This window comes from Agelaius tricolor, unplaced genomic scaffold (assembly GCF_023055355.1).
Source record: "Agelaius tricolor isolate 1412-34295 unplaced genomic scaffold, bAgeTri1.0.p SCAF_8, whole genome shotgun sequence".
Classification (NCBI taxonomy): Eukaryota; Metazoa; Chordata; class Aves; order Passeriformes; family Icteridae; genus Agelaius; species Agelaius tricolor.
In genome coordinates this window covers 48,273,876-48,294,101 of record NW_027269268.1, presented here as the reverse complement: position 1 = coordinate 48,294,101, position 20,226 = coordinate 48,273,876, and the positions used below count along the sequence as shown (strand labels likewise).

Here is a 20,226-nt window from a genome sequence, read left to right as displayed (position 1 = left end):
TAAAGGCAAAAAAAAAATTTGCAATACAGCTTCTTGAACCTAACTACAATTACAACAATGTTAACTTCCTGGTATTTCAAACTATCTTAACTATTAATGAAAGAAAACCTCACCAAGAACTTGGCAAGCTTGGTATTACTCTCGTTTCACTAACTGGGGCACAGAGGAGGTAAATGAGTAAGGTTCAAGGTTGTGGCAAAGGAAAGAATGGATCCATCTCTCCTGAATCTCAGCCTTTGATATTTAAATACTCAAGTGTACTGAGTGCTCTTCAGGATATACTTCAAGGTATTTCTAAAGACATTTTAATTTCTATATTTAAAGAACACTTAACAAGCTAACAGAAAATGGAAAAAATAGCCTAGTGCTCTTTGCAGGTAAAATTTTCCCTTTCAGTTTTAAAAAAAAATTGCAGTGGTGCATCACAAGCTCTTCATTACAATATATTAAACACACACGTGTGTGCACACACACAGATTCCTTAAACAGAAAAAGAGATTATCACCACTGGAATAAGTAATTTTCAAGATAAAAGCTAATATCCTTTAAATATCCTTAAAACAGGGTAGGCCTATATTGAAGGACTGCTGAGCAGTTCTTCTCAAATGCATTAACTAAAAAAAAAACTTAAAAAATACTACTTTAACTATTAATCAATTTCTTATAAATTATTAAAACTAATGTCACTACTTACCTAATCAATCATTTATACTGAAAAGCTGAACATTTTCCATGGTAGAAATTAATACAGGTATTTCTTCAATTAAATACAAAATCCTTATGCTGGATAGCAACTATCAAGAGATAGTTAACACCTAATTCAAATGTTTTACTGAAACCAATTGCATGAGCAAAAAATGTTGGAAGAATTCTGTTTTAGAAAAGTATGTATAGTTTAAACATATCACCAAACTCTGAACATGACACTAACTTTTTTCCCTGTTATTATCCCCTGTAATTTTTTTGTCTTTAAGCCTGTACTTCAAAAAAATTTCATTCTGATTTTTTTTACAACTGTACTGATCAATGAACAAACATATTTAAAATTTAATGTGTTATATTTAAATATAGTTACCTATTCATTAATTAAGTCCTACCCAAAATTATAAGCATCAATAATAACTTCTAGCTTCAAGTTTCTTACTGGATGCAAACTTGTATTTTTATTGTTCTAGACATATTTTAAAGTTTAGAGCTTAAAACCAGCCAACTGTGCATAATAATTCTTCATGTTTTTTTCCTTCTCCTGTAATATTCAGTATGCAATGGTATACATTCAAAATCAGGCATCTAGATACTAACTCATAAAGGTGTAAGATAATTGTGATGGTATTAGTTGAAGTTGAGATAATATTTAATCTGAAATGATTAGGTCTTAAAAAGAAAAAAACCAAAACCTCTTTGCACTTGCAATCTAAAACAAAACCCACTCTTTTTGAAATGCCACTACACTGAGAAAAGTCTGTTACTCCAACAAATTCAGGAGTCACAAGGTATCAAAATCACTACACTTGTAAAAAGAAAGCTCATTCTAATAGTACCATTAAGGATAAAAGGTAATTGCCCTCCCCACCACCATGATTTTAATTAATGTTTTGAAAGGCCAGATTAAAAAAAAAAAAAAAAACAAACAAAAAACCAACATGCCACTAGGCCTCCATCTTCCATATTCTGTTTGTAAACCAGAGTAAATTTGTTAAGTACTAATTTGCTAAAAAGACAGCTACAGCAGACTCTTTTTTAGACTGAATCTTTAAACTAGTACCTTTCTATCGGTCTAGACTTTCAAGGTGTGTCTACAGCTTCACTGGAGAGCTTGAACTATAGAGGACCTGTATCCATAACTGCTATTTAAAGTCTGTTCACGGGTGGAAGAAACTTCTGGAGCCTTACAATCTTCTCAAAGGGAGTGACCAAATCATCCACAGGCCTCAAAACTTTTGAATTTGTTATGTGAAGATCAATTTGTTGTATAAAGCAATATTCTGACTATCACAGACATTCTTCTAAAACAATTTCTTTCCTGATTACCCACCCTTGTGTGACATCTATAATCTGCTTTCCTTTAACGTGAGTTAGTTTCTAAAGCTGACAGATAACAGACAACTTTCATCTATTCTATTGTGATTGATCTTCTGAGTTCCTACTGACACATGGAGCCCTTACTCAGCCACCACTTGGGAGCAGAGCTTATTACACAAACAAATTCAAGCATTAAAGCAACACATTTTCCTTGAAGTATCTCCCTGTACAGATGTAAATATATTTAAACATACTGATTTTTAGTAGCTTTTCAATACAACTATTATAATTATTCATCAGTTTCCTGTAATACCTTCCTATAGCTCTTTAAATTTGTGTTGTCACAGTGTAGTTTAGCCTATCCTCAGGATAAAAGGCTTAAGCAATCATTTCATAGAAGGAAGACCTATCATTTTGACGAACTGCACACTTCCTCCAAACCACACACAGAAAGATGGCAGGAGAGAGTGGGCAGGAAACTGAGGGGTTGAGAGGTGAGAGGATCAATATGCTGCTACGCTGGCACCTTCAGGACCAAGGTTAAGCATGGAATGATGTTTCCCTTCTGGCAGATAGGGGCACTTAATAACATGGAGTGGGGATTGACTAGAGTCCAAAAATGGCACAAAGGCAACAATGTGATAAGGTTAATTCCCAGACTTTCAGTGTATTAATTTACATATAGAGAAGTAAAACTTGGCCTCCTCCACAACTAAAAACTATCAGGGAAGAGCTCTATGAGAGGACTCCCAAAAGAGAACCTTCCCTTGCTGTCTCAGCCAGAGAGAAGATAGAGCACTCTAGCAAGATCTGTACAGACCAGGAACAGCAACAAAACTGGAACAGAACATAGTTTCAAGTACTCATACAAACAGAATGGAACTACTATAGAAATACAAATCTGTCTTACAAAAAATGGGTGTTTTCTAACTTTATTAAGTAAATAAGTATCTCAAAAAAACTATACTATTTGTAATTTTTAGCTGCTAACTAAGGGGGGTGTTAGAAAAATAATTTTCTGGTTTTGTTCTCATTAGTAATTAATCAATTCAGAGAAAAGAAAACATCCTTCCTTAAAGCTACTTTCTGATAAAATTCTCATAGTAAATTAGTCATTATGAGCTTAATTTGTACAGTTCTTGGTCTTATGCCACTGCTAATCAACTTGTGCCTCAAGAATAAGTCAAATAAGTCAGTGTACAGGTTTTTGTTTCTTTCTTTTTTTTTTACTGAATGAGCAAATCAATCACACATCAGTGTTGTAAATTTATGTGCAAAAGCATTGAAGTGCTTTACTACAAATTACAACGTAGAAACACGTTAACTAAACAATTAAATTCATACAATCAGATTTAGGAATATAACAACACAAAGAAGAAACAGAATTACAGTACATTTACAACACAAGACAAATACATGGAATTCATTAGAAAATATTGTAATAAATAATTCATGAATTATAGTGCAATTGATTTATGCATAAATATAACTAATTGCCTAAAAATCAGTTGTTAACAAAAATCTGTCAAAAATCAAGGCAGCCACAGAGTTTTACTAAATTACTGCGACAATGGAAATACTGCAATTAAAAAACAAATACAAGTATTTGTACTGTAAACAACTAAAAAAATCAGTCTCACTAAAGTTAATATACAATTTAATATAAAATTGTCATTAGCTACCAGAAATGGTTTAAACAACTTTACTGAGCAGTAGTTCTAAAAACAGAGGCACTGTCTTTTAATATAAAATACTTGAGAAACATTCAAATAAGTAGAAAGCATGTAGGGCTTGCTTTCGCCTTCATTTAAAATTCTGCTGAAACAGGAATTTTCAGAAATCGTCAATTACTAAGTAGTGACTGGTAACTGAATTTATAAAACAGTTCAAAATGTATAATTTAAATGACATTAATGAAATACATAGGGGTTGGGGGAGGAGAATTTACACATTTCCCTGCCTTTCCTTAGTTGTGTAATTAAAATGTTAGCCTAATAATTAGAAACAAATAATTCTGTTCTTTAAACACTTACAGGTTGAGTATCATCTATAAACTATCAAAAAATATTTTAATTACTATTTCTGACCAAAAAATAAATACAAGTACTAAAATGTTGAAAATTAATTATAATATTACATACAAAACTACTGAGTACTGTTAAGTCAATAGTAAAATGATCCCTGATTTTATGAATCCTGTTAAATTTTTGGTCAGGTCATCTTTTAAATGATATAAAAAGAGTACTGTCACTTGCCTTCAATATAAAGTTCTGACTCAAATTTCTAACAATGTCTGAGGAGTAGAAAACATCAGTATGGTACAAATATTAGGCAATGCATTGAAGCCCCAGATTTTTGCAAGTAAAACTGTATAAAGACAGATGTTGAAACTTTTAATGCAGTTTTTTCAGCTGCATTTTTCACTGGGGATTTATTCACAAATTAATCCTTCTGGCCCTCACAAAATATGGCTTAATTCTTTTAAAATGAAAGATGACCCTGACATCTGCTGTTCTGCAAACTCCTTACCAGGTACAGTTCTGCTTAAAATCATAGAATCACAGATTAAGCTGAGTTGGAAGGGACCCACCAGGATCACTGAGTCCAACTCCTGACCCTGCACAGGACACCCCAAGAATCATCATGTGCCTGAGAGATTCATTCTGTAATATGCAAGTAAACCTTAATGACTGAAGAAGATTCAGTATAGATCTGAGAGACCAAGGAACTGAGATACTGGTTGTGCAGTTTCAAAGGATTATTCTGTTTTAAAGTGGATGTTGCCATTTTTTAGTAGTGTTAATAGATGTGGGCTGGATTTTGCTACCAGTATTGCAGTATGCTCTCCACTGAATTTAATGGCAAGTCTATCTATGAATGAAATTACCTGATGTGGCCCATATGTATCTAATGTCCCATTTTATTTCTACAATTAACCCATACACATGGAAATTTAAGTGGGGAAAAAAACATGTGCATGTGCACCATGTGTATAAAAGTTGGAGAGTCTTTTTTTATGCCAAATTAGATACATAGAGAAAAAATTACATGTTGATAGGAAAAGGGCATTGATGTTCAGTAGTGAATGTATGAAGCAAGCCCCCATTCATACGTAGACATATAATTTTCATATTACATAAAAAAATTAAGTGTGATAAAAAGTCCAATGTGAATACTTTGAAATTCATGTAAAAACTGCAATATGAAGGTAATTGGTCTCCCTTAAATTCTATTAAAAGTTACGTATTTAAAAGGAACTGTCTAACTTCTAACTACCAAATTTATAAAGAATTTATATTATTGAAAGTTCAAAACAGCTTCACTGTTTCATATTTGTATTTCTATCAAGACCCTGAACTGCAAATTTGGTTATTAGCAAGATGATAATGTAACTTGGTATTCATTTTGATAAACTGAAAATGTTTTGAAATGTCACAGCAGCAAATACATTACAGTTACAGTGAGGTTTTTCAATAGGAGTGTGACACAATCCTTAAATAAATTTTAAGTAGTCATAACATCAACTAACCAGCACGTTTAAACAAAAAAACAAACAAACCCAAACCATTCTCAAGCTCATTCTGTGCACAGTATGAACATGCTCTAAGTTGCATTCCAACTTTCTTTTTAAACCTTACAAGTTACCTTAATTGTCAAACTAAAAATGAAAATTATGTTAAAGTTTAAATTATTTTATGCTCTTAGTATTCCATCTTATTTCATATTTAATAATTCTATAACTACAGTAATTTCTCAGATTTCATAAGTGTACACTTTGTAAACACCAATTTCTTTCTAAACCAACAACAAAATTTTCTTAAAATGATAAAAAAATGCAGTTTATGCCTGCTAAACACACATTTTTGTAATGAAATGTTTTTCTTACTTGTATTGGATATTTAAATAACGAACTTTTTTTCTTTCACAGAATGTACTATATCCTACTAATACTTCACAAATTCACTTCCTTGTGAGGAACTATCTTTTTTTTTTTTAAATCCCTTGCTGTGTATAATCTGAGTTACTTACAATTTATTGCAAGTATTCTGTGAACTATAAAAGTCTGCTAACCCTTGGTTGTGTATTTCCATAATAAGATGGATAATTGAATGGGTAAAGTGGTTCTCCACCAATTAAAAATTATGCTTCACATGACAAATACTTGTTTTCCCAAAACATCTTTATGCTAGTGACTACTAAATAAAACCTGAATCTTTTCACCTATTTATACATGGATTATATTAAATACACACTATCAGAATTAAGTGAGCAACTCTATAATTCTGTCCACAGTGAAAACCCTGAATAAAACTATTTTTCAAAAGGCATGTATGTGGTTTTTGAACTGTATAATTTCATGTCTTCTGTCAGAGTGAGCATATGTATTTCTCACATAGTGTGTGTATACAGACATACATACACACACACAAAACAATTTGCTAACAATTATTCTACACAGGCTTGCTACTATTTTTGCAGCTGCCAGTCCCTGAATCTGTCATATTAAATAAGCCAGTATCTGGTAAACGGAGTTTCTTCTTCGGTGGAGTCTTCAATGTTCCAGATCTTTCTTTTACTTTATATTCTAAAGTGCTGTGAGGTACCCCATAAATTCCTTGTGCTTTGGAAACACTCATTTTCCCACTCATTACCATTGCAATTGCTTCTTCCATTATTTCATGGTCATACTGCCGATAGCGGCCACGTTTTTTCCTTGGTTGCTTATTATCTTTACGATCCAAACTATCTTCTGTATTTTCTGAGGTTCCATCTACTGTCCCATTCTTAGCATTAAGACACAAAGGAGAGAGGTCCCCATGCAGAAAGTAGGAGTCAACACTTGAGTGAGTTACAGGTCCAGAACATTCAATTTTGTTCTGTTTAGGGAGGATATTTTTCAATTTTTGAAGAGCTGATCCTTCTAAGACTGAGGAAGTTTTAGAAACGTGGTACATAACATCCAGAAGACCAGCAGTATCAGACTGTGGTTTGGACACAGAACTTATTCTTAGCTGAGGAATTTTTAATTGTACAGTGGGACTTGAAGTTTCATATTGTAGATTTTCACTTTTTTCTTTAAACTGAGTGACCATTCTCTGTAGAGTTAACTGGTGGAGGTAACTGGAAGCTGTTGGGAATTTTAATTCTGAGGTTTCAAGTAGACTGAGTTTACTTTTTTCTGTGCGCTCTGCTTGAGCTCTTGCCCACAAGGCTACTTTTTGTAGGACTGCACAAGTTTCTTTACTGTCTTTAAATGAATAACTATCATTGAAATCTCGAGTTTTATTTTTAAAAGGTGCAGGCTTTCCTGCTGGTAAGGCTTCTAAGTGGAGAAGTAAAGTTTTTTGAGGTATGCCATAAAGTATGCCTGCTTTATTTATGTCCAGTGCTCCAGACTGAATGTCTTTCAAAGCTTTTGAGAGCAAACCATCTGCAAACTCAGCACTTCTTTCCACATAGTCCTCTCTGTTTCTGTGTAGTCTCCTGGATGGATGGAATGAAACGATGGTAAACTGATGTATGAGAGACTCTCACACAGCTATGGAAGGGAAGGGTCCACTCCTTTATTATACTCCTTGCTTCGGTAACATCACTGCTTCTGATACTTTTTAGCCTTTGAGATGTGGTAGTTAAATGATTATCCTAGCAAAATGTTACAGTTCTGGTAGGACAGTGTGTCAAAAATCATACCGTGGCTTCTACAGCAGCCCTTCCAAGAACTTTATATCCTAGCTCAGTATTTGGTAATAGTCTCATGTGCTTGCTATATCCCCTTGTTCACATGCTTGCAGAGCAACACTGTTATAATTTTAATTATACAATTAACGTTCTGTTAAATACCCAAATCCTAAAGGAGTTTTTGTTAGTAGAAACGTGACGTTACCGCTAAACAAGTAATAAAAGAGTCAACCCCCTTATAGAAAATTTGCAGCAATAAGTACATAACTACACACAAACATCCCAGACTTACACAAAACTAGGCTTTCTACAACAAGAGGATAAAGTGCTGTAGTTAACAATCAAGTCCATTTTTCGCAAAATAAGACAATTTTAAAAACTTCTACTCACTATTTACAGCTCACTAATTACAAAGCCATCCATTTTCAAACTTTTTCATATCAGCAAATTAATAAAATGCACTTTTACATCATTCAACAAATGCTGCTACTGTAGTCCTATTTGTAATAAGTTATTTTTAAGACGTACAGGTGACAAAAAGGGTCCTGCTATGGCTAGTGGATGGGAGGATGCCAAGATCATAAAATCCAACAAAACAAAGCAATTCACTACTTTTGTGGTAGCATTCAGCAGATGCAATAACGTTTTCCTTGCTGAATAAAGAAATTTAACCATTTGCCACCACACACCATAGTCAGAACCATGATGCAAATACAAGTATGATGATTAAGAGCTCTCTCTCACACGCTTGCTCTCTCTCTCTCTATTAAGGAATATTATAGGTAATAGTCATTTAACTTGTTCATGTTAGTTGAAGAAGATTTTGCATCTAATTATTAACATGGTCATTTTTGTCCAGAATTGAAATTCCCTAAATAAATTCTAAAATAATTATTTGCATTTTCTTCTACTAGTCTCTTACTTCTACTGTGTTATGTAATCAATTTTCATGTAATTTTTAGTAACATGAACTAAAGTTTGGTGATTGTTCTGATAACTTTTCTTTAAACAGAAAAAAAAAGGAAAAAAGACAAATGAAACATATGATATATACATAGACACACACTTATGAGTGACAAAAATTCTTTTGAAAGCAAAATAGGAACCACATGTGTGTGCCAGTATATACAGGTATGTTATGAACATAAAACCTGGCCAAAGAAGAGAAACCTGGATTGTCTTTTTGATAAGCCAAAGAGAGTCCTAAATATTGCTTACCCAGACACTGAGTTTTCAGAACACAAGGGATCATATTTTGGTTCTTCCAACCTTGCGCTTTTCTTTGTAGAGAGATCTAGCACTCCATCCCCTGCAAAGAACGAGCAGTGATGATAACAGTGGCTTTAATGAAGATCTCAGAGATTTTGTCAGAAAATGTATTTTCACCTATGGCACAATTTTCAAGCAGCTACTTTATCTTGTAAATTTATGACACCTTATTCCATTAACAGTATCAGCCATCAGTAAATGATTTTGTGTATTTGATCTGTCACCAAGCTTTATAAATTCGAGAAAAAATAAAAAGTAAACCCATTCAGAAATAATAAAATTTAAAAGAACCTGTATTAACCAAACATGACTGCTTTCCTGAAAATCACGTGTCTATATTGCACATTTTACTTTCAAGGCAACCAAACAATGCACTTGATATTACAATTATTATTCATATTTACTCACTGTAAACAAACACACAACTCTGATGCTGAAGTTCAACTTAATGTAAATCCTAGGATTACAGGATTCAAACTAGTAAGGATCTCAGGAGGCCCCCAGACCAACCTCCTGCTCCAAGCAGGGTCAGCAGTGACACCAGACCAGGTTACTAGATGAGCAGGTACCAGTAACTGGGTAACTTCCCAGTATCCAGTAACTTCCCCCTGACTGGGAAAAGAGCTTAAGCCCAATACAGAGTTCTAACACTTTAACCATACATACTCCTCCTGCTACCTCCACATATATGCAATAATATTAGAAATAAGAAAAACCTAAAGTGGGGTGGGAGTTTGCTCTGTCAAGTCACTGGTAAATGTTAAAATTCAAGATTTATACTTGGCTGTTAAAGTCTATGAAGTACTGAAATAGAAAAACTTACTTTTTAAAAATCAGTACTTAAAAACATAAACAGTTAAAATACTCCTTTTAATTAAAAAAAATAAATCAATGACATTTAAATTATAGTTAAATCCCCTAAATATATATTTAATTTCATACCTTTCTTCCTTGGTTCTCTGTTTCAAACTTGGGCTGTTTTGTGTGCCTGAGCTCTGCGAATTCAATTTTGAGTTTCAACATGTAGCTCAACATTCAACTCTATAATCAGCTTTATACTACCCCTTATAGCATTTGCAGTGTCATTTCCATGTTTCAGTACCTATTATTTCAGTACTTATTTCTATTACTTCAGTATCTATTATTTCTAAAACATCAATCAACTGCACATACTTTCCCACAGCCTCAGATGCAGACAATGGTCGAAGCATCCAAATGCCAACAGTCAAAAAAGAAGTCAAGAAAATGGTTTGGGTAGCTCTCCTTTATACCAATAATGCAAAGAAATAGAGTTCTGTATACTAATCAAATCCAGATTTTTGTTTTTGGACTGCTTTTTGACTGTTCTTCCACAGCTCTTTTGTACTATTTGAAGGAGGTCAAAGAGAGAAAAGGTAACATCATAACTCAGCAATAGGGCATGAATATATATAAGTATGCCCCTTGTCAAGGGTGCTTCTTTTCACCTGAATACATTCCTTTCAAAATTTTAAAGTCAGAGAAAGGACTAATGCTAATCAACCTCCCTGATGCACTGATATTGCAGAAGAAAAAGCCAATTAAGAACACTACAAAAAAATTCTACATGGACATTTTGGCCTACCCAGGAATACCCAGGCTCAACCCAAAGTCCCTGAGGCCTGTGGAACAGATTTCATCTGTTGTGCTCTGTCAGTCGCACAAAGTAAATCTCCCTTTCTTAAGTGCTTGTGTGCTCTCCCTTTCTCCATCTTCAGTTGACACTCATGGGCATCACAAAAAAATTTAGAAGACATCACTGGGAAAAAAACTACTCCAAAGTTGACAACCTATCAAGCAATAGAAAGCTAATTGTCTCTCCACCAATTTACCAAAAAACCCCCAAAAAAACCACCAAAAAACAAAAACCTAGGCAAAGTTAGCAGCTAGCAAGATTTTTAGTAAGAGCCCCAACAAATCAAAATCCAAAGGCTCTTGTAAGATTCCATAATGAAAATAACTTTTGTTCCCAATCTTTCAGAACTGGCTTTGACAACACAAGGCTAGCAATCAGTTGAAAAATTACTAAAAGAACACAGTAGTGAAAATTCAGCTTCCTGAATAAAAAAATTAGATATATTTTCAGCCTCTAAAGGATGTGCAGAACTGATGGAATTTAAGGTTCAAGACATTTGGTTCTTCCAACACAGCAAATTCAAATTCATTAAGTACATGACACCTCTCTGAAGACAATGCTTTATGGGAAGATGATACCCAGTAAAGAGAATCATAGAAGAAATTTGATACACATGCAAAATACCAGATAGAGTCACTGGACCACAGATTTTTTTTTTTTTAGTAATTTCATTTAAACTTTTTAAAAAAGCAAACCAACCAATCAAAAAAAAAAAAAAAAAAAAACAACAAAAAACCACTTAAAAACCCCCACCAAAACCAACAATAAACAACCCTCACAAAAGCCCACCTCAAACTGCTAGGAAAATGAGAGCATTTGCTGTAAAGCTCTAAGACACAGTGAAATCCTACCTAATGAAATGAATGCATATACACAGTCGAGATGTTCACTTTGGTACAAAAAGTTTGCAAAGAGGCATCCTACAGGTGGATTGTGAATCTTGGAAGCTTGTTACTTGCAAGATAGGGACAGTCGTCTCTAAACTGAGCCAGAACTTTCTATTATCTCTTACAAATCCATCAAAACAGGTATTACAGCAAGAATTCTGGACAGGAACTGAATTGTATCAGGTACAGAAAAACCACTCTGTAAGGTGGTTTTAATAAAAGCTATGAAATTACTTCCACTCTTTAGGTGAAGCCATGACTACTAAGAAGTGATTCTTCATTAAAAAAAAAATAAAACATTGGATAATATAGAAAAATGCATTAGATGTTTTTCAGGTTTGCTACTCATGGTCTTCTAATGCAGCTATTTCTATGCAAATTGAATAATTCTTATCCTCAAAGGAATGGCTCAACCTCCAGCCTTTGATTCTCAGCACAAGATCATCAGGTGCACCAATACCAAGATGAAACTAAGTGTAATCAAAGTTCATTTTCAAAATAATCAGGACCACAATCACTTGAAACTCCTCCACACTAGTGATATTAGGGAAGCAGGGAGGGGAAGGGGAAGCAACAGAAACCAGGTCAGCCTTGAGTTCCTACAACTGGTATTTGATTTCTCAACTGATTTTTTTTCTGGGTTTCAGGAAATCTTTAAGTAGCTATTATGAGCTGTCTTATTAGATCAGATAATCCACACTACTCAGTCCTCAGCCTCCAAGGCAGGGGAGCACTCCACTCCTACTCTGGAAGAGCACATCAGCCTGGCTACTACCTGCAGCTCTTTGCTCTCCTAGCAGCTGCTGTCATTGGCTTAGGGATCTCAGAGATTTATCCCTGCCTACTCTAGCTTTAGTTTCTAGCCTTGTTTCTGTTAACTGTGAAATCTAAGGCCCTTTGTGAACCCAGTGACCCATGACTTCCTGTCACAGCAGTTCCGATGTTTAAGAACAGTTGAGCAAAACCTGCCCATTACCTGTCTCTTCCTCTAAGAATTTTCAGAGAGTCCTACCTCGTTTTAATACAGTGAGTAAATAACTCTCCCTTTACTTTATCCATCCACAGGACAAGGGGTTTTGTAGCAACAAGACAATAGTCTTGTTTTCAGTACTTTTCCTGATGGTGCCTTGCCTTTTGCTGGCTACTTTCTGTGCTTCTGAACACAGAGTTTTCATGAAACTGTCAACAGGAACAACCAAAGCCTTTTATTAATTCTTAACTACCACTTTGAGTAGCCCTTTTTGACTTGAAGTGCTATTTAGTAACATAAAAGAATGCCAGATGAAAAGTATATGGCCATACCTAGGGTGATCAGGGCCCAGTCCTGGCAGTATCTGTGAGGACAAGCCAGGGGCTGCCCTGTGCTCGACACAAATGGCTGGGTCCCAGACCTGCTGCAGGACACAGCTGAGTCCAGCAGCCACTTGGGCAGAAACTCTGGAGAACTATATTTAAGAAAGGGGGAAAAGTGCCAGATGGACATAAAAAATGGGAACAAAAAGAATGAGAAAATATCAGAGGTAAGTCCAGCGGCAGAGAAAAAACATTAGGTACAGACTGGACAGCCCATATCCAATCCCTTTGCACTACAGGGCTGATGGTGGTGGTGGTCACAAGTGGACCTGGAGTGAAGCTGAGCCTGGGAAAGGAGGGAGAAAAGGCAGTGTTTCAATGACTTCTTGTTTCTACTGCCTGAATTAATAATGAAAAATTTATATTAATAAGCAATAATTTGAATTATTTTTCCCAAGCAAAGTCTGTTTAGCCCATGATGGCAAGTGGTAGAAAGCAATGACCATGTCCTTATCTCAACCCATAAGCTCTCCTTTCTGCCCTTCCCATTTTCTCCCCTGTGCCATTGTGAGAGAAGAACAAATACATATAGTAAAACCAGGATATTAAGAAAAAGAAGTTTATTTTCAGTAAAGTTTTGAATTCCTTCAATACACTGCCAGCTATCTTTTGATGTCTTCCAGTCTATGATGGCTCAATGAAACAAGGGAATTATGAACATTTTCTTGCATGTTTTGGCTATGTTTACACATTATCAGCATGTGGTTTTGGATATCTTGGTTCCAGAAAATCCAGAAACAAGATTAAGCTTGTGCAGCTTAACCTGCAGATTATATATTAGTACTGCTTCTACTTCTGACTCTTAAAGTCACTTTGCTTAGAAGCTTGAGAACTATCAACCCTCCTGTATCCACCAAGTGAAAGAAGCCTCTGCATCAAACTTTGCTGCTGCTAGGAACATTCCTGAAAGAGCTCAGCCCCATGACTGCACAAGGAATTAAGTTGCTGCAGGATATTCCAACACTGTTTCTTACTCACTCATTTCATTCTGTAAGGCTGCTGCTTCTTCACTGGCTTAGTTTAGAGGAAAAGCAATATTGCAGAAGCACACAGCAACACCTCACTTTTGTTAGATGCAGTGCATGGAAAACAGACTTTGTTTCACTTCACAGAGCACTCATTATCAAGGCCTGGACAGTTTTAAGAGTTACATGGACTAGAAAACGGAGCAAGATACAGGTATTTTTGGAGACAGCTGCTGCTAATTAATTGAATGAAATGATTGCCTCATTACCAGCAAGATACACAGGAATGAAAGCACCCTGCTTAATTACCACACTTCCACCGGCAGAGCAAAGTAGAGGATGCTCTGGGACTCCATTACCAGTCAGGGGTCAGCTGGACATACCTGGATGCCAGTGCTTAAACTCATACTCAGTACCAAATGCTGCAGTTCCAGAGGTGCAATGGGTTCACCTTGTCAGTAGTTAGACCCCAACTCAGCCCCTCTACCACTCCCCATCCTCAGTGGGGGGCAGGACGAAATAAGATGAAGATCATCAAGATAAATACAGGGAAAACACTTGGCAATTACCATTACAGGCAAAACAGACTTGGGGAAAATGAATTTATTGCAATTTAAAATAGATTTGGATAATGAGAAAAAGATAAAAATTAAAGCACTTCCCCACTCCTTCCTCTTCCCAGGCTCTCAACTTCATTCCCAATCTCTCTATTTTCCCCCATCCCCAGATGGCATAGGCAAGATTGAAAATGAGGGCTAAAGTCAGTGCAATTCTTCTTTACAGCTCCTTCTCAACAGGCCACAGACCTTCAGGAAACACCCAGATGCTCCAATGTGGGGTCTTCCACAGGCTACAACATGATGAGTATTTGCTCCACAGGCTGCAATGGAACACATGTTCCACCATGGTCCTTTTGATGTGCTCCATGGAAATATCTACTCTGGTGCCTGGAGCACCTCCCTTCCCCTTTCCCTCACCTTACTGCTCCCAGTGCTGTTTCTGACCCCTCCCTCTGCCTGTCCAGCATTTTTGCACTTTCTTAACCATGCTTTCCCAGCAGCACCATGAGCCCAGCTCCTGTGCCTCCCTTCAGCTTGGTGTGGGTCTGTGGCAGAGCTGTCTGAGCCTTGCACAGGGAATCCACAGAGGCTTCTCACAGATGCCACCCTACAGCCTTCCCCAGCTACAAAACTCCTGCCATGTAAGCCCAAAATATCAGGGCTATCAGGTCTGGAAGTGTCAGACCTAAGGATTTTTTGGCTTCAGAGATGGCCTCCAGAGGAAAGTAGGATGCTTTCTTTAATGGAGAACTTTAGTGGCAGAATCTGCTTTCAGTTCTGAGCTAGCACTTAGCTTGGATCTGCTCACTGCTTCTAGTAATCTGGAAATTAAAGTTTACTTCTGCCTCTCAAGCCCAAGAATCACTCTCATAGTAAAGGAGTAAGATTGTCTATTTAGCTATTTAGATCATTCATTTCAAAGATAACTATTGTAAATACAAAGCACCTGCCTAGGCAGAAAGTGAACCTAAAGAATTTATACTTGGATTATTATCTGCTTAACAGGATTTGAATTAAAGATTTCAACTCTGAAGATCTATCAAAGAAATCTGAACTTCCTCCTGCTACTGCCACTTCATTTGGAAATTTTAACAGGAATTACAAATAGCAAATACTAAAGAGAGTTGCATGACATTTAAAAACATTACTAAGAATGGAACCATGGTACAGCTTTTAGAAGTCTCCAGACCAAAGAAGAATACTATGTTAGAGAATTTACATTTCAAAAAATAATCCAATTAAAAAACCTTCATAATTCCCTACCATAAGCACATGACACTTTATTATAACCAAGCTGTCTTCAGGAAAAGCGCAGAACTGAGAGATGGGTGCAATAATATACAGTCCTTGACAAAAGCTAATTGAAATAACTTTTTCATTAATCTTTGCACTTAGAACACAATGCAAATAAAAAGAGCAGGCTGACATTTTAAATCTTATTTGCTTGTGTTGCCATCACTACAATAAAAAGCTAAAATAGCTCAAAATTAACATATTCATGGAAAACAGAAAGCACAATACAACTTCCCTGGTAGGTAAGATGTCCAAGCCACCTTTCTCCAACTACAGTCTTATTCCACTATTATTTCTCATTTCAGCATCTCTGAATTTCACCTCTGAACAGCAAGATGTTACCTTTAACATCTAAAAAGCACTCCAGAAATCATGGCAGTCTAAGTCCTGAGACTCTGCAGTGTCTTACATAGTTCAATGTAACTTGTACACTGTGTGTACTGAGCAACTATTTTAGATTTAGATGTTTCACCCAAGGTGCACAATTCTAAACTTGCTATTTAGCCTTACCACAAGAAAAAATCCAATGATATAAAAAGATTATTTAAATAACTCCATTTCTCTGTATTTTAGATTTTTCTTAGAGAAAAGATCAATGGATTTTAAGATAAGGGTGGCAGCATAATTTTTTTCCTGTCGCTGCCCTGCCCACCTCCTGCCTTCCCTTTCATTCCTCAAAGATTTATTTGGGCTCAGCAATGACCAGAACCTGCCTTTGGGGACTTTGCTCTTTCATGAGCATTTAAGACTAGTTATAAATAATCAGCTGCTGAAGTAAGCAACATGCTATAGTCCTGATATCAGGAAAGTATTTTTTATTGCTCTTGCAAAAGAAATTCGCTTCAACCTGGCCAATGATAAACCTCTAAAATCTGTAATTCATCTGTAGAAAAATTACATCCAACCACAATAGGTATTTTCTCAGGATTTAAACCACTAAGTATTTACTAAACCCTGGCATGAACTGGTTTCCACTGACCATACAGAATAAAAGCAAGAATTCCAGTATTTCCTAATTTTTTTCTGTCAAAGAGAAAGGATGCTTGAAATTTAACCTAGACTAGGTATATTTATCATGAGGAATCCATCAGAGCTTCCTGCCCCCAAGGATCTCCAATTAAAGACTGAATCATTAGGTACATACATACCAAATCTGCTAATGTATATTAAAATAAACAAACAAACAAAAAACCCAAACAAACTTAGTTCTGGCTCCTTTCAACTTTGTTAGTATGGTACCATACTTTTTTAGTATGGTACATACAGGTCAACTTTTCCCTTTGGTCTGCAATATTACAGGATTAACACAGACCCTGATATCTATAAAAGACAAAAGCTGCTTTTGCCACTGCTTTCAGTTGCACATGACAGTCACAACCCTTCCTGAAAACTGCTGCTAATCCAAATCTAGTTCAAAGTCCAAAACACTCTTGTGATTATCCTGTTATCAGTTTTGGATAGCAATATTCCTTGAGGCAAAGAAATTATTTCCTTTTTGTAAATGATAGTGAGACAGTCTATTTTTCTAGCTTTACTCTCAGTCAAGAAAGCTGCACTGTAATGATTAAGGTATGAAGTAAGGAAATTTTCTCCCAGATCAATCTCCTCTTCCCATCATTCTAACCAGCCTGTATTTAAAGAATCAAAGGTTCAAGAGCTGACAGAGACTGAATGACATTTGCCCCATGAAATCCCAGGATCTTTTTCTCTTTTCTCAGGCTTCTTGACAGCTATTTCTTCAACAAAATTTTGAACCACTGTTACCTGTGACAGCACAGGAGAGAGGACTTAGATTCAGTATTCCAAAGCTGAAAAATTCCAATGCCACTTCTTTAACACAGGCACCCAGAAATCAGAACACTTATCTGCTAACGCACAATATGAAAAATGTTCCTGTTTGACATGGACATTTATTTTTCAAGGGAATAAAACACCATAAAATAAATAAATGACAGCAAAACACAGATTATCAGATATAGAAATTTACCTTGCTGAGTATTCTGTTCTTGAGTTCGATTCACAGTGAGGTCTAGAGGGCTATCCTGTTCTTCCTGAAGGGAGTTTTCCGTTTGGTTCATTTGGATACTTTTACACATCAGACTTGGTTCAAATGATGAACCATTCCTGTTCTCTTGAATTTTGCTACTTTTTGAAATGTACTCAATCGCAAACTGACGGATCATTTTTTTCATTAATTCCTGAGCAACTAGGGGAATGTTAGGATCACAGTTCTGAGGAAGATCTAGAAATAAAAAACACAGGCATCAGATATATTAGGAACCAAAATTATCTACCTTTCTTATAATAAATACTTCATATAAGCACACAAATGTGTTAAATGAGTACATGTGTAACAAAACTATTAATTCAGATCTCTATCAAGTTTTTTTAATGAGCATTCCTAACTGGAAGTCACTTGAAAGAACATTTAGCATAGATCATTAATTTCTACCTTGCTCCTCTATCATAGCATGCAAGTAAGAGTATGTGGGGTTGCATTACTTAGGGGACTCAGAATCCATACTGTTGACAAATAAGTTGAATTTTCATTTACAGACTGTTCATTTTCAGTTTTGAAAATAAAGTATTTTGAATACAAACCATGGAAGTAAAATAAAATATGGATTAATACAGAAAGAAGTTACTTTCAAAGAACAACAATAACAAAAATAATTTTAAAGTGTAGTTGTAAAGATTAGTCCTCTTCATAACATAGAACAGTTGGACTTTTGAGGAACCAGTCTTAAAAAGAAAAAAAGCAAAAAGATTGTGTTCCACTCTTGAGATTATAATCCCCATTGTAGGTTCAGGATTGAAATGTCAGAACTGATATGATGCTACTTGAAATGTCCCAAACAACTTGTAGTAATACAAGCAATTGAATACAAACATAAAGTTTTAAGCTTTTATTGTAAAATCTTATAGGATTTTCAGGACATTTTCCAAGTGCTAGCAGTAAAACACTTGGAAGAAAAGCTTTATTTCCCATTCTAAACTAACTATATCCTACTTTTGCTTGTGTATGTAACATTTCAATGGGAAAAAGTATCTCATTTTAGAAACAAAACAAAAAAAAGGATCAAATGTGATATATATTACTTTATTTTAATGCTACCTATCAGCTAGAAAAAAGTTAAACCTCTTACTAAAAAGCACAGCTGAAACCATAACTATGAATCACCAAAAAGAATCCTAATAGAAGCAACAGAAAAAATGTAAGTGTAACTTAGCATAAATAATGTAATTAAGAAAATTAAAGTAAGCTGTGCTACTGCACTGATGACTGCAAGACACCATTTCAGAGGACAACTGACCATACTCAGAGATCTGTGTTTTCCCTTAAACTGGCAGCAGCAGTACTTACTTTACTACCTCACTCTTCCTTCTTCCCTTCAACTCTAACATCTCTCCACACAAATATCCTTTTCAATATATTAACCACTGCCCATCCTTGAGTTCATAGGTAATGAGTGAAACAGTTTTCAAGCAAGAAGGGAGAGGGATTTAAAGCAAATGTGAAAGCAATGAACAAGAATTAGCTTTTAGGTGAGCCCTGACTGCCTGGAGGAAATACCAAAGGACATGGTTCCTTAGTTACTGGGATAATAAAGTTAATCTGAAACAAATAAAATAGATGATAAACTGAAGGGTTTTTTCATGGAAGTGAAGAAACTGAAAGGGCTGGGTTGTGTAGATGTTTGCATGCAAAGGGTACATGGGGTACATGTCCTAATAGGAAGTTTGGAGGATCACACAGTATATTTGCTCAAGTATTTTATGCCAATGAAGCTTTATCCATCAACTATCAAGAGAGTGACTGCGACTGCCAGCACTGATCAAGGAATGCTGCTCAGGTTTAGGATGAATGCATGGAAGATTTTTTGCTTGTTTGTTTCAGGTTTATTTAAAACATATTCCATTTTGAGAATTCATTTTCACCAACAGAGCATTGCAAGGAATTACAAACCTGCACCTATGAGATCTGCTGTCTATAGCACACGAGAGGGCAGCTGACTCACTGCTCAGATGCTTCCTGTCAAGATCTTTTGGCTGGCCTCTCCATAGTGCTTGATGAGGTACAGTGAAGCTCCAGCATTTTTAAGACATCTTGGCTTCCAGAGAACTTACCCAAGGCATGACAAACCAAATCTGCTTATGGTTAAAGCTCTAGCTTCCAACAATCTTTCAACCAGATCTCTACCAAAATACCTAAAATTGACAGGTGCTTCTTGAAGAGAGATATGAGGTAAAATTCTAAATGATGGAGGATACCTACAAAGATCTTTCCCCACCATGTAACCTCCAGGCAAAGCAATATAAACAGAGCATACCTATTCCTGATTCCTAAATAATGAACTCAATAAATGTTCAACTGGAGTTTACCATCCTAGAGACAGACTTAGAAGTAAAGAAAAAAAATTCAACAACAGATACTGGAACAGTAAGACAATAGATGTACAGTACTGATGCACATGCAAAATACAAGAAAAGAATACAGAAAGTTAAGAGATGAAATTAAATAACTGAATTATCTAGGAACAAAA

General features: G+C 35.6%; 1 protein-coding gene across 9 annotated transcripts in view; it reads right to left on the bottom strand.

Moving 5' to 3' along the window:
• LCORL (ligand dependent nuclear receptor corepressor like) overlaps positions 1-20,226 on the bottom strand; it is a 79,325-nt gene that overhangs the window by 21,884 nt on the left and 37,215 nt on the right. For 6 of the 9 annotated variants that reach the window (XR_011680041.1, XM_071432643.1, XM_071432644.1 and 3 more), the window contains exons 5-6: positions 17,670-17,924; positions 8,920-9,010 (exon numbers count right to left, since the gene is read on the bottom strand). Coding sequence is in view for 8 of the 9 variants with exons in the window: in XM_071432643.1 (XP_071288744.1) it covers positions 8,920-9,010; positions 17,670-17,924 (346 nt within the window). In the remaining variant the exon portion in view is untranslated. Of the gene's footprint in view, positions 1-3,288; positions 7,507-8,919; positions 9,011-17,669; positions 17,925-20,226 lie in introns of those variants that run through there. The other 3 variants (XM_071432646.1, XM_071432645.1, XM_071432651.1) reach the window with 3 other exon arrangements.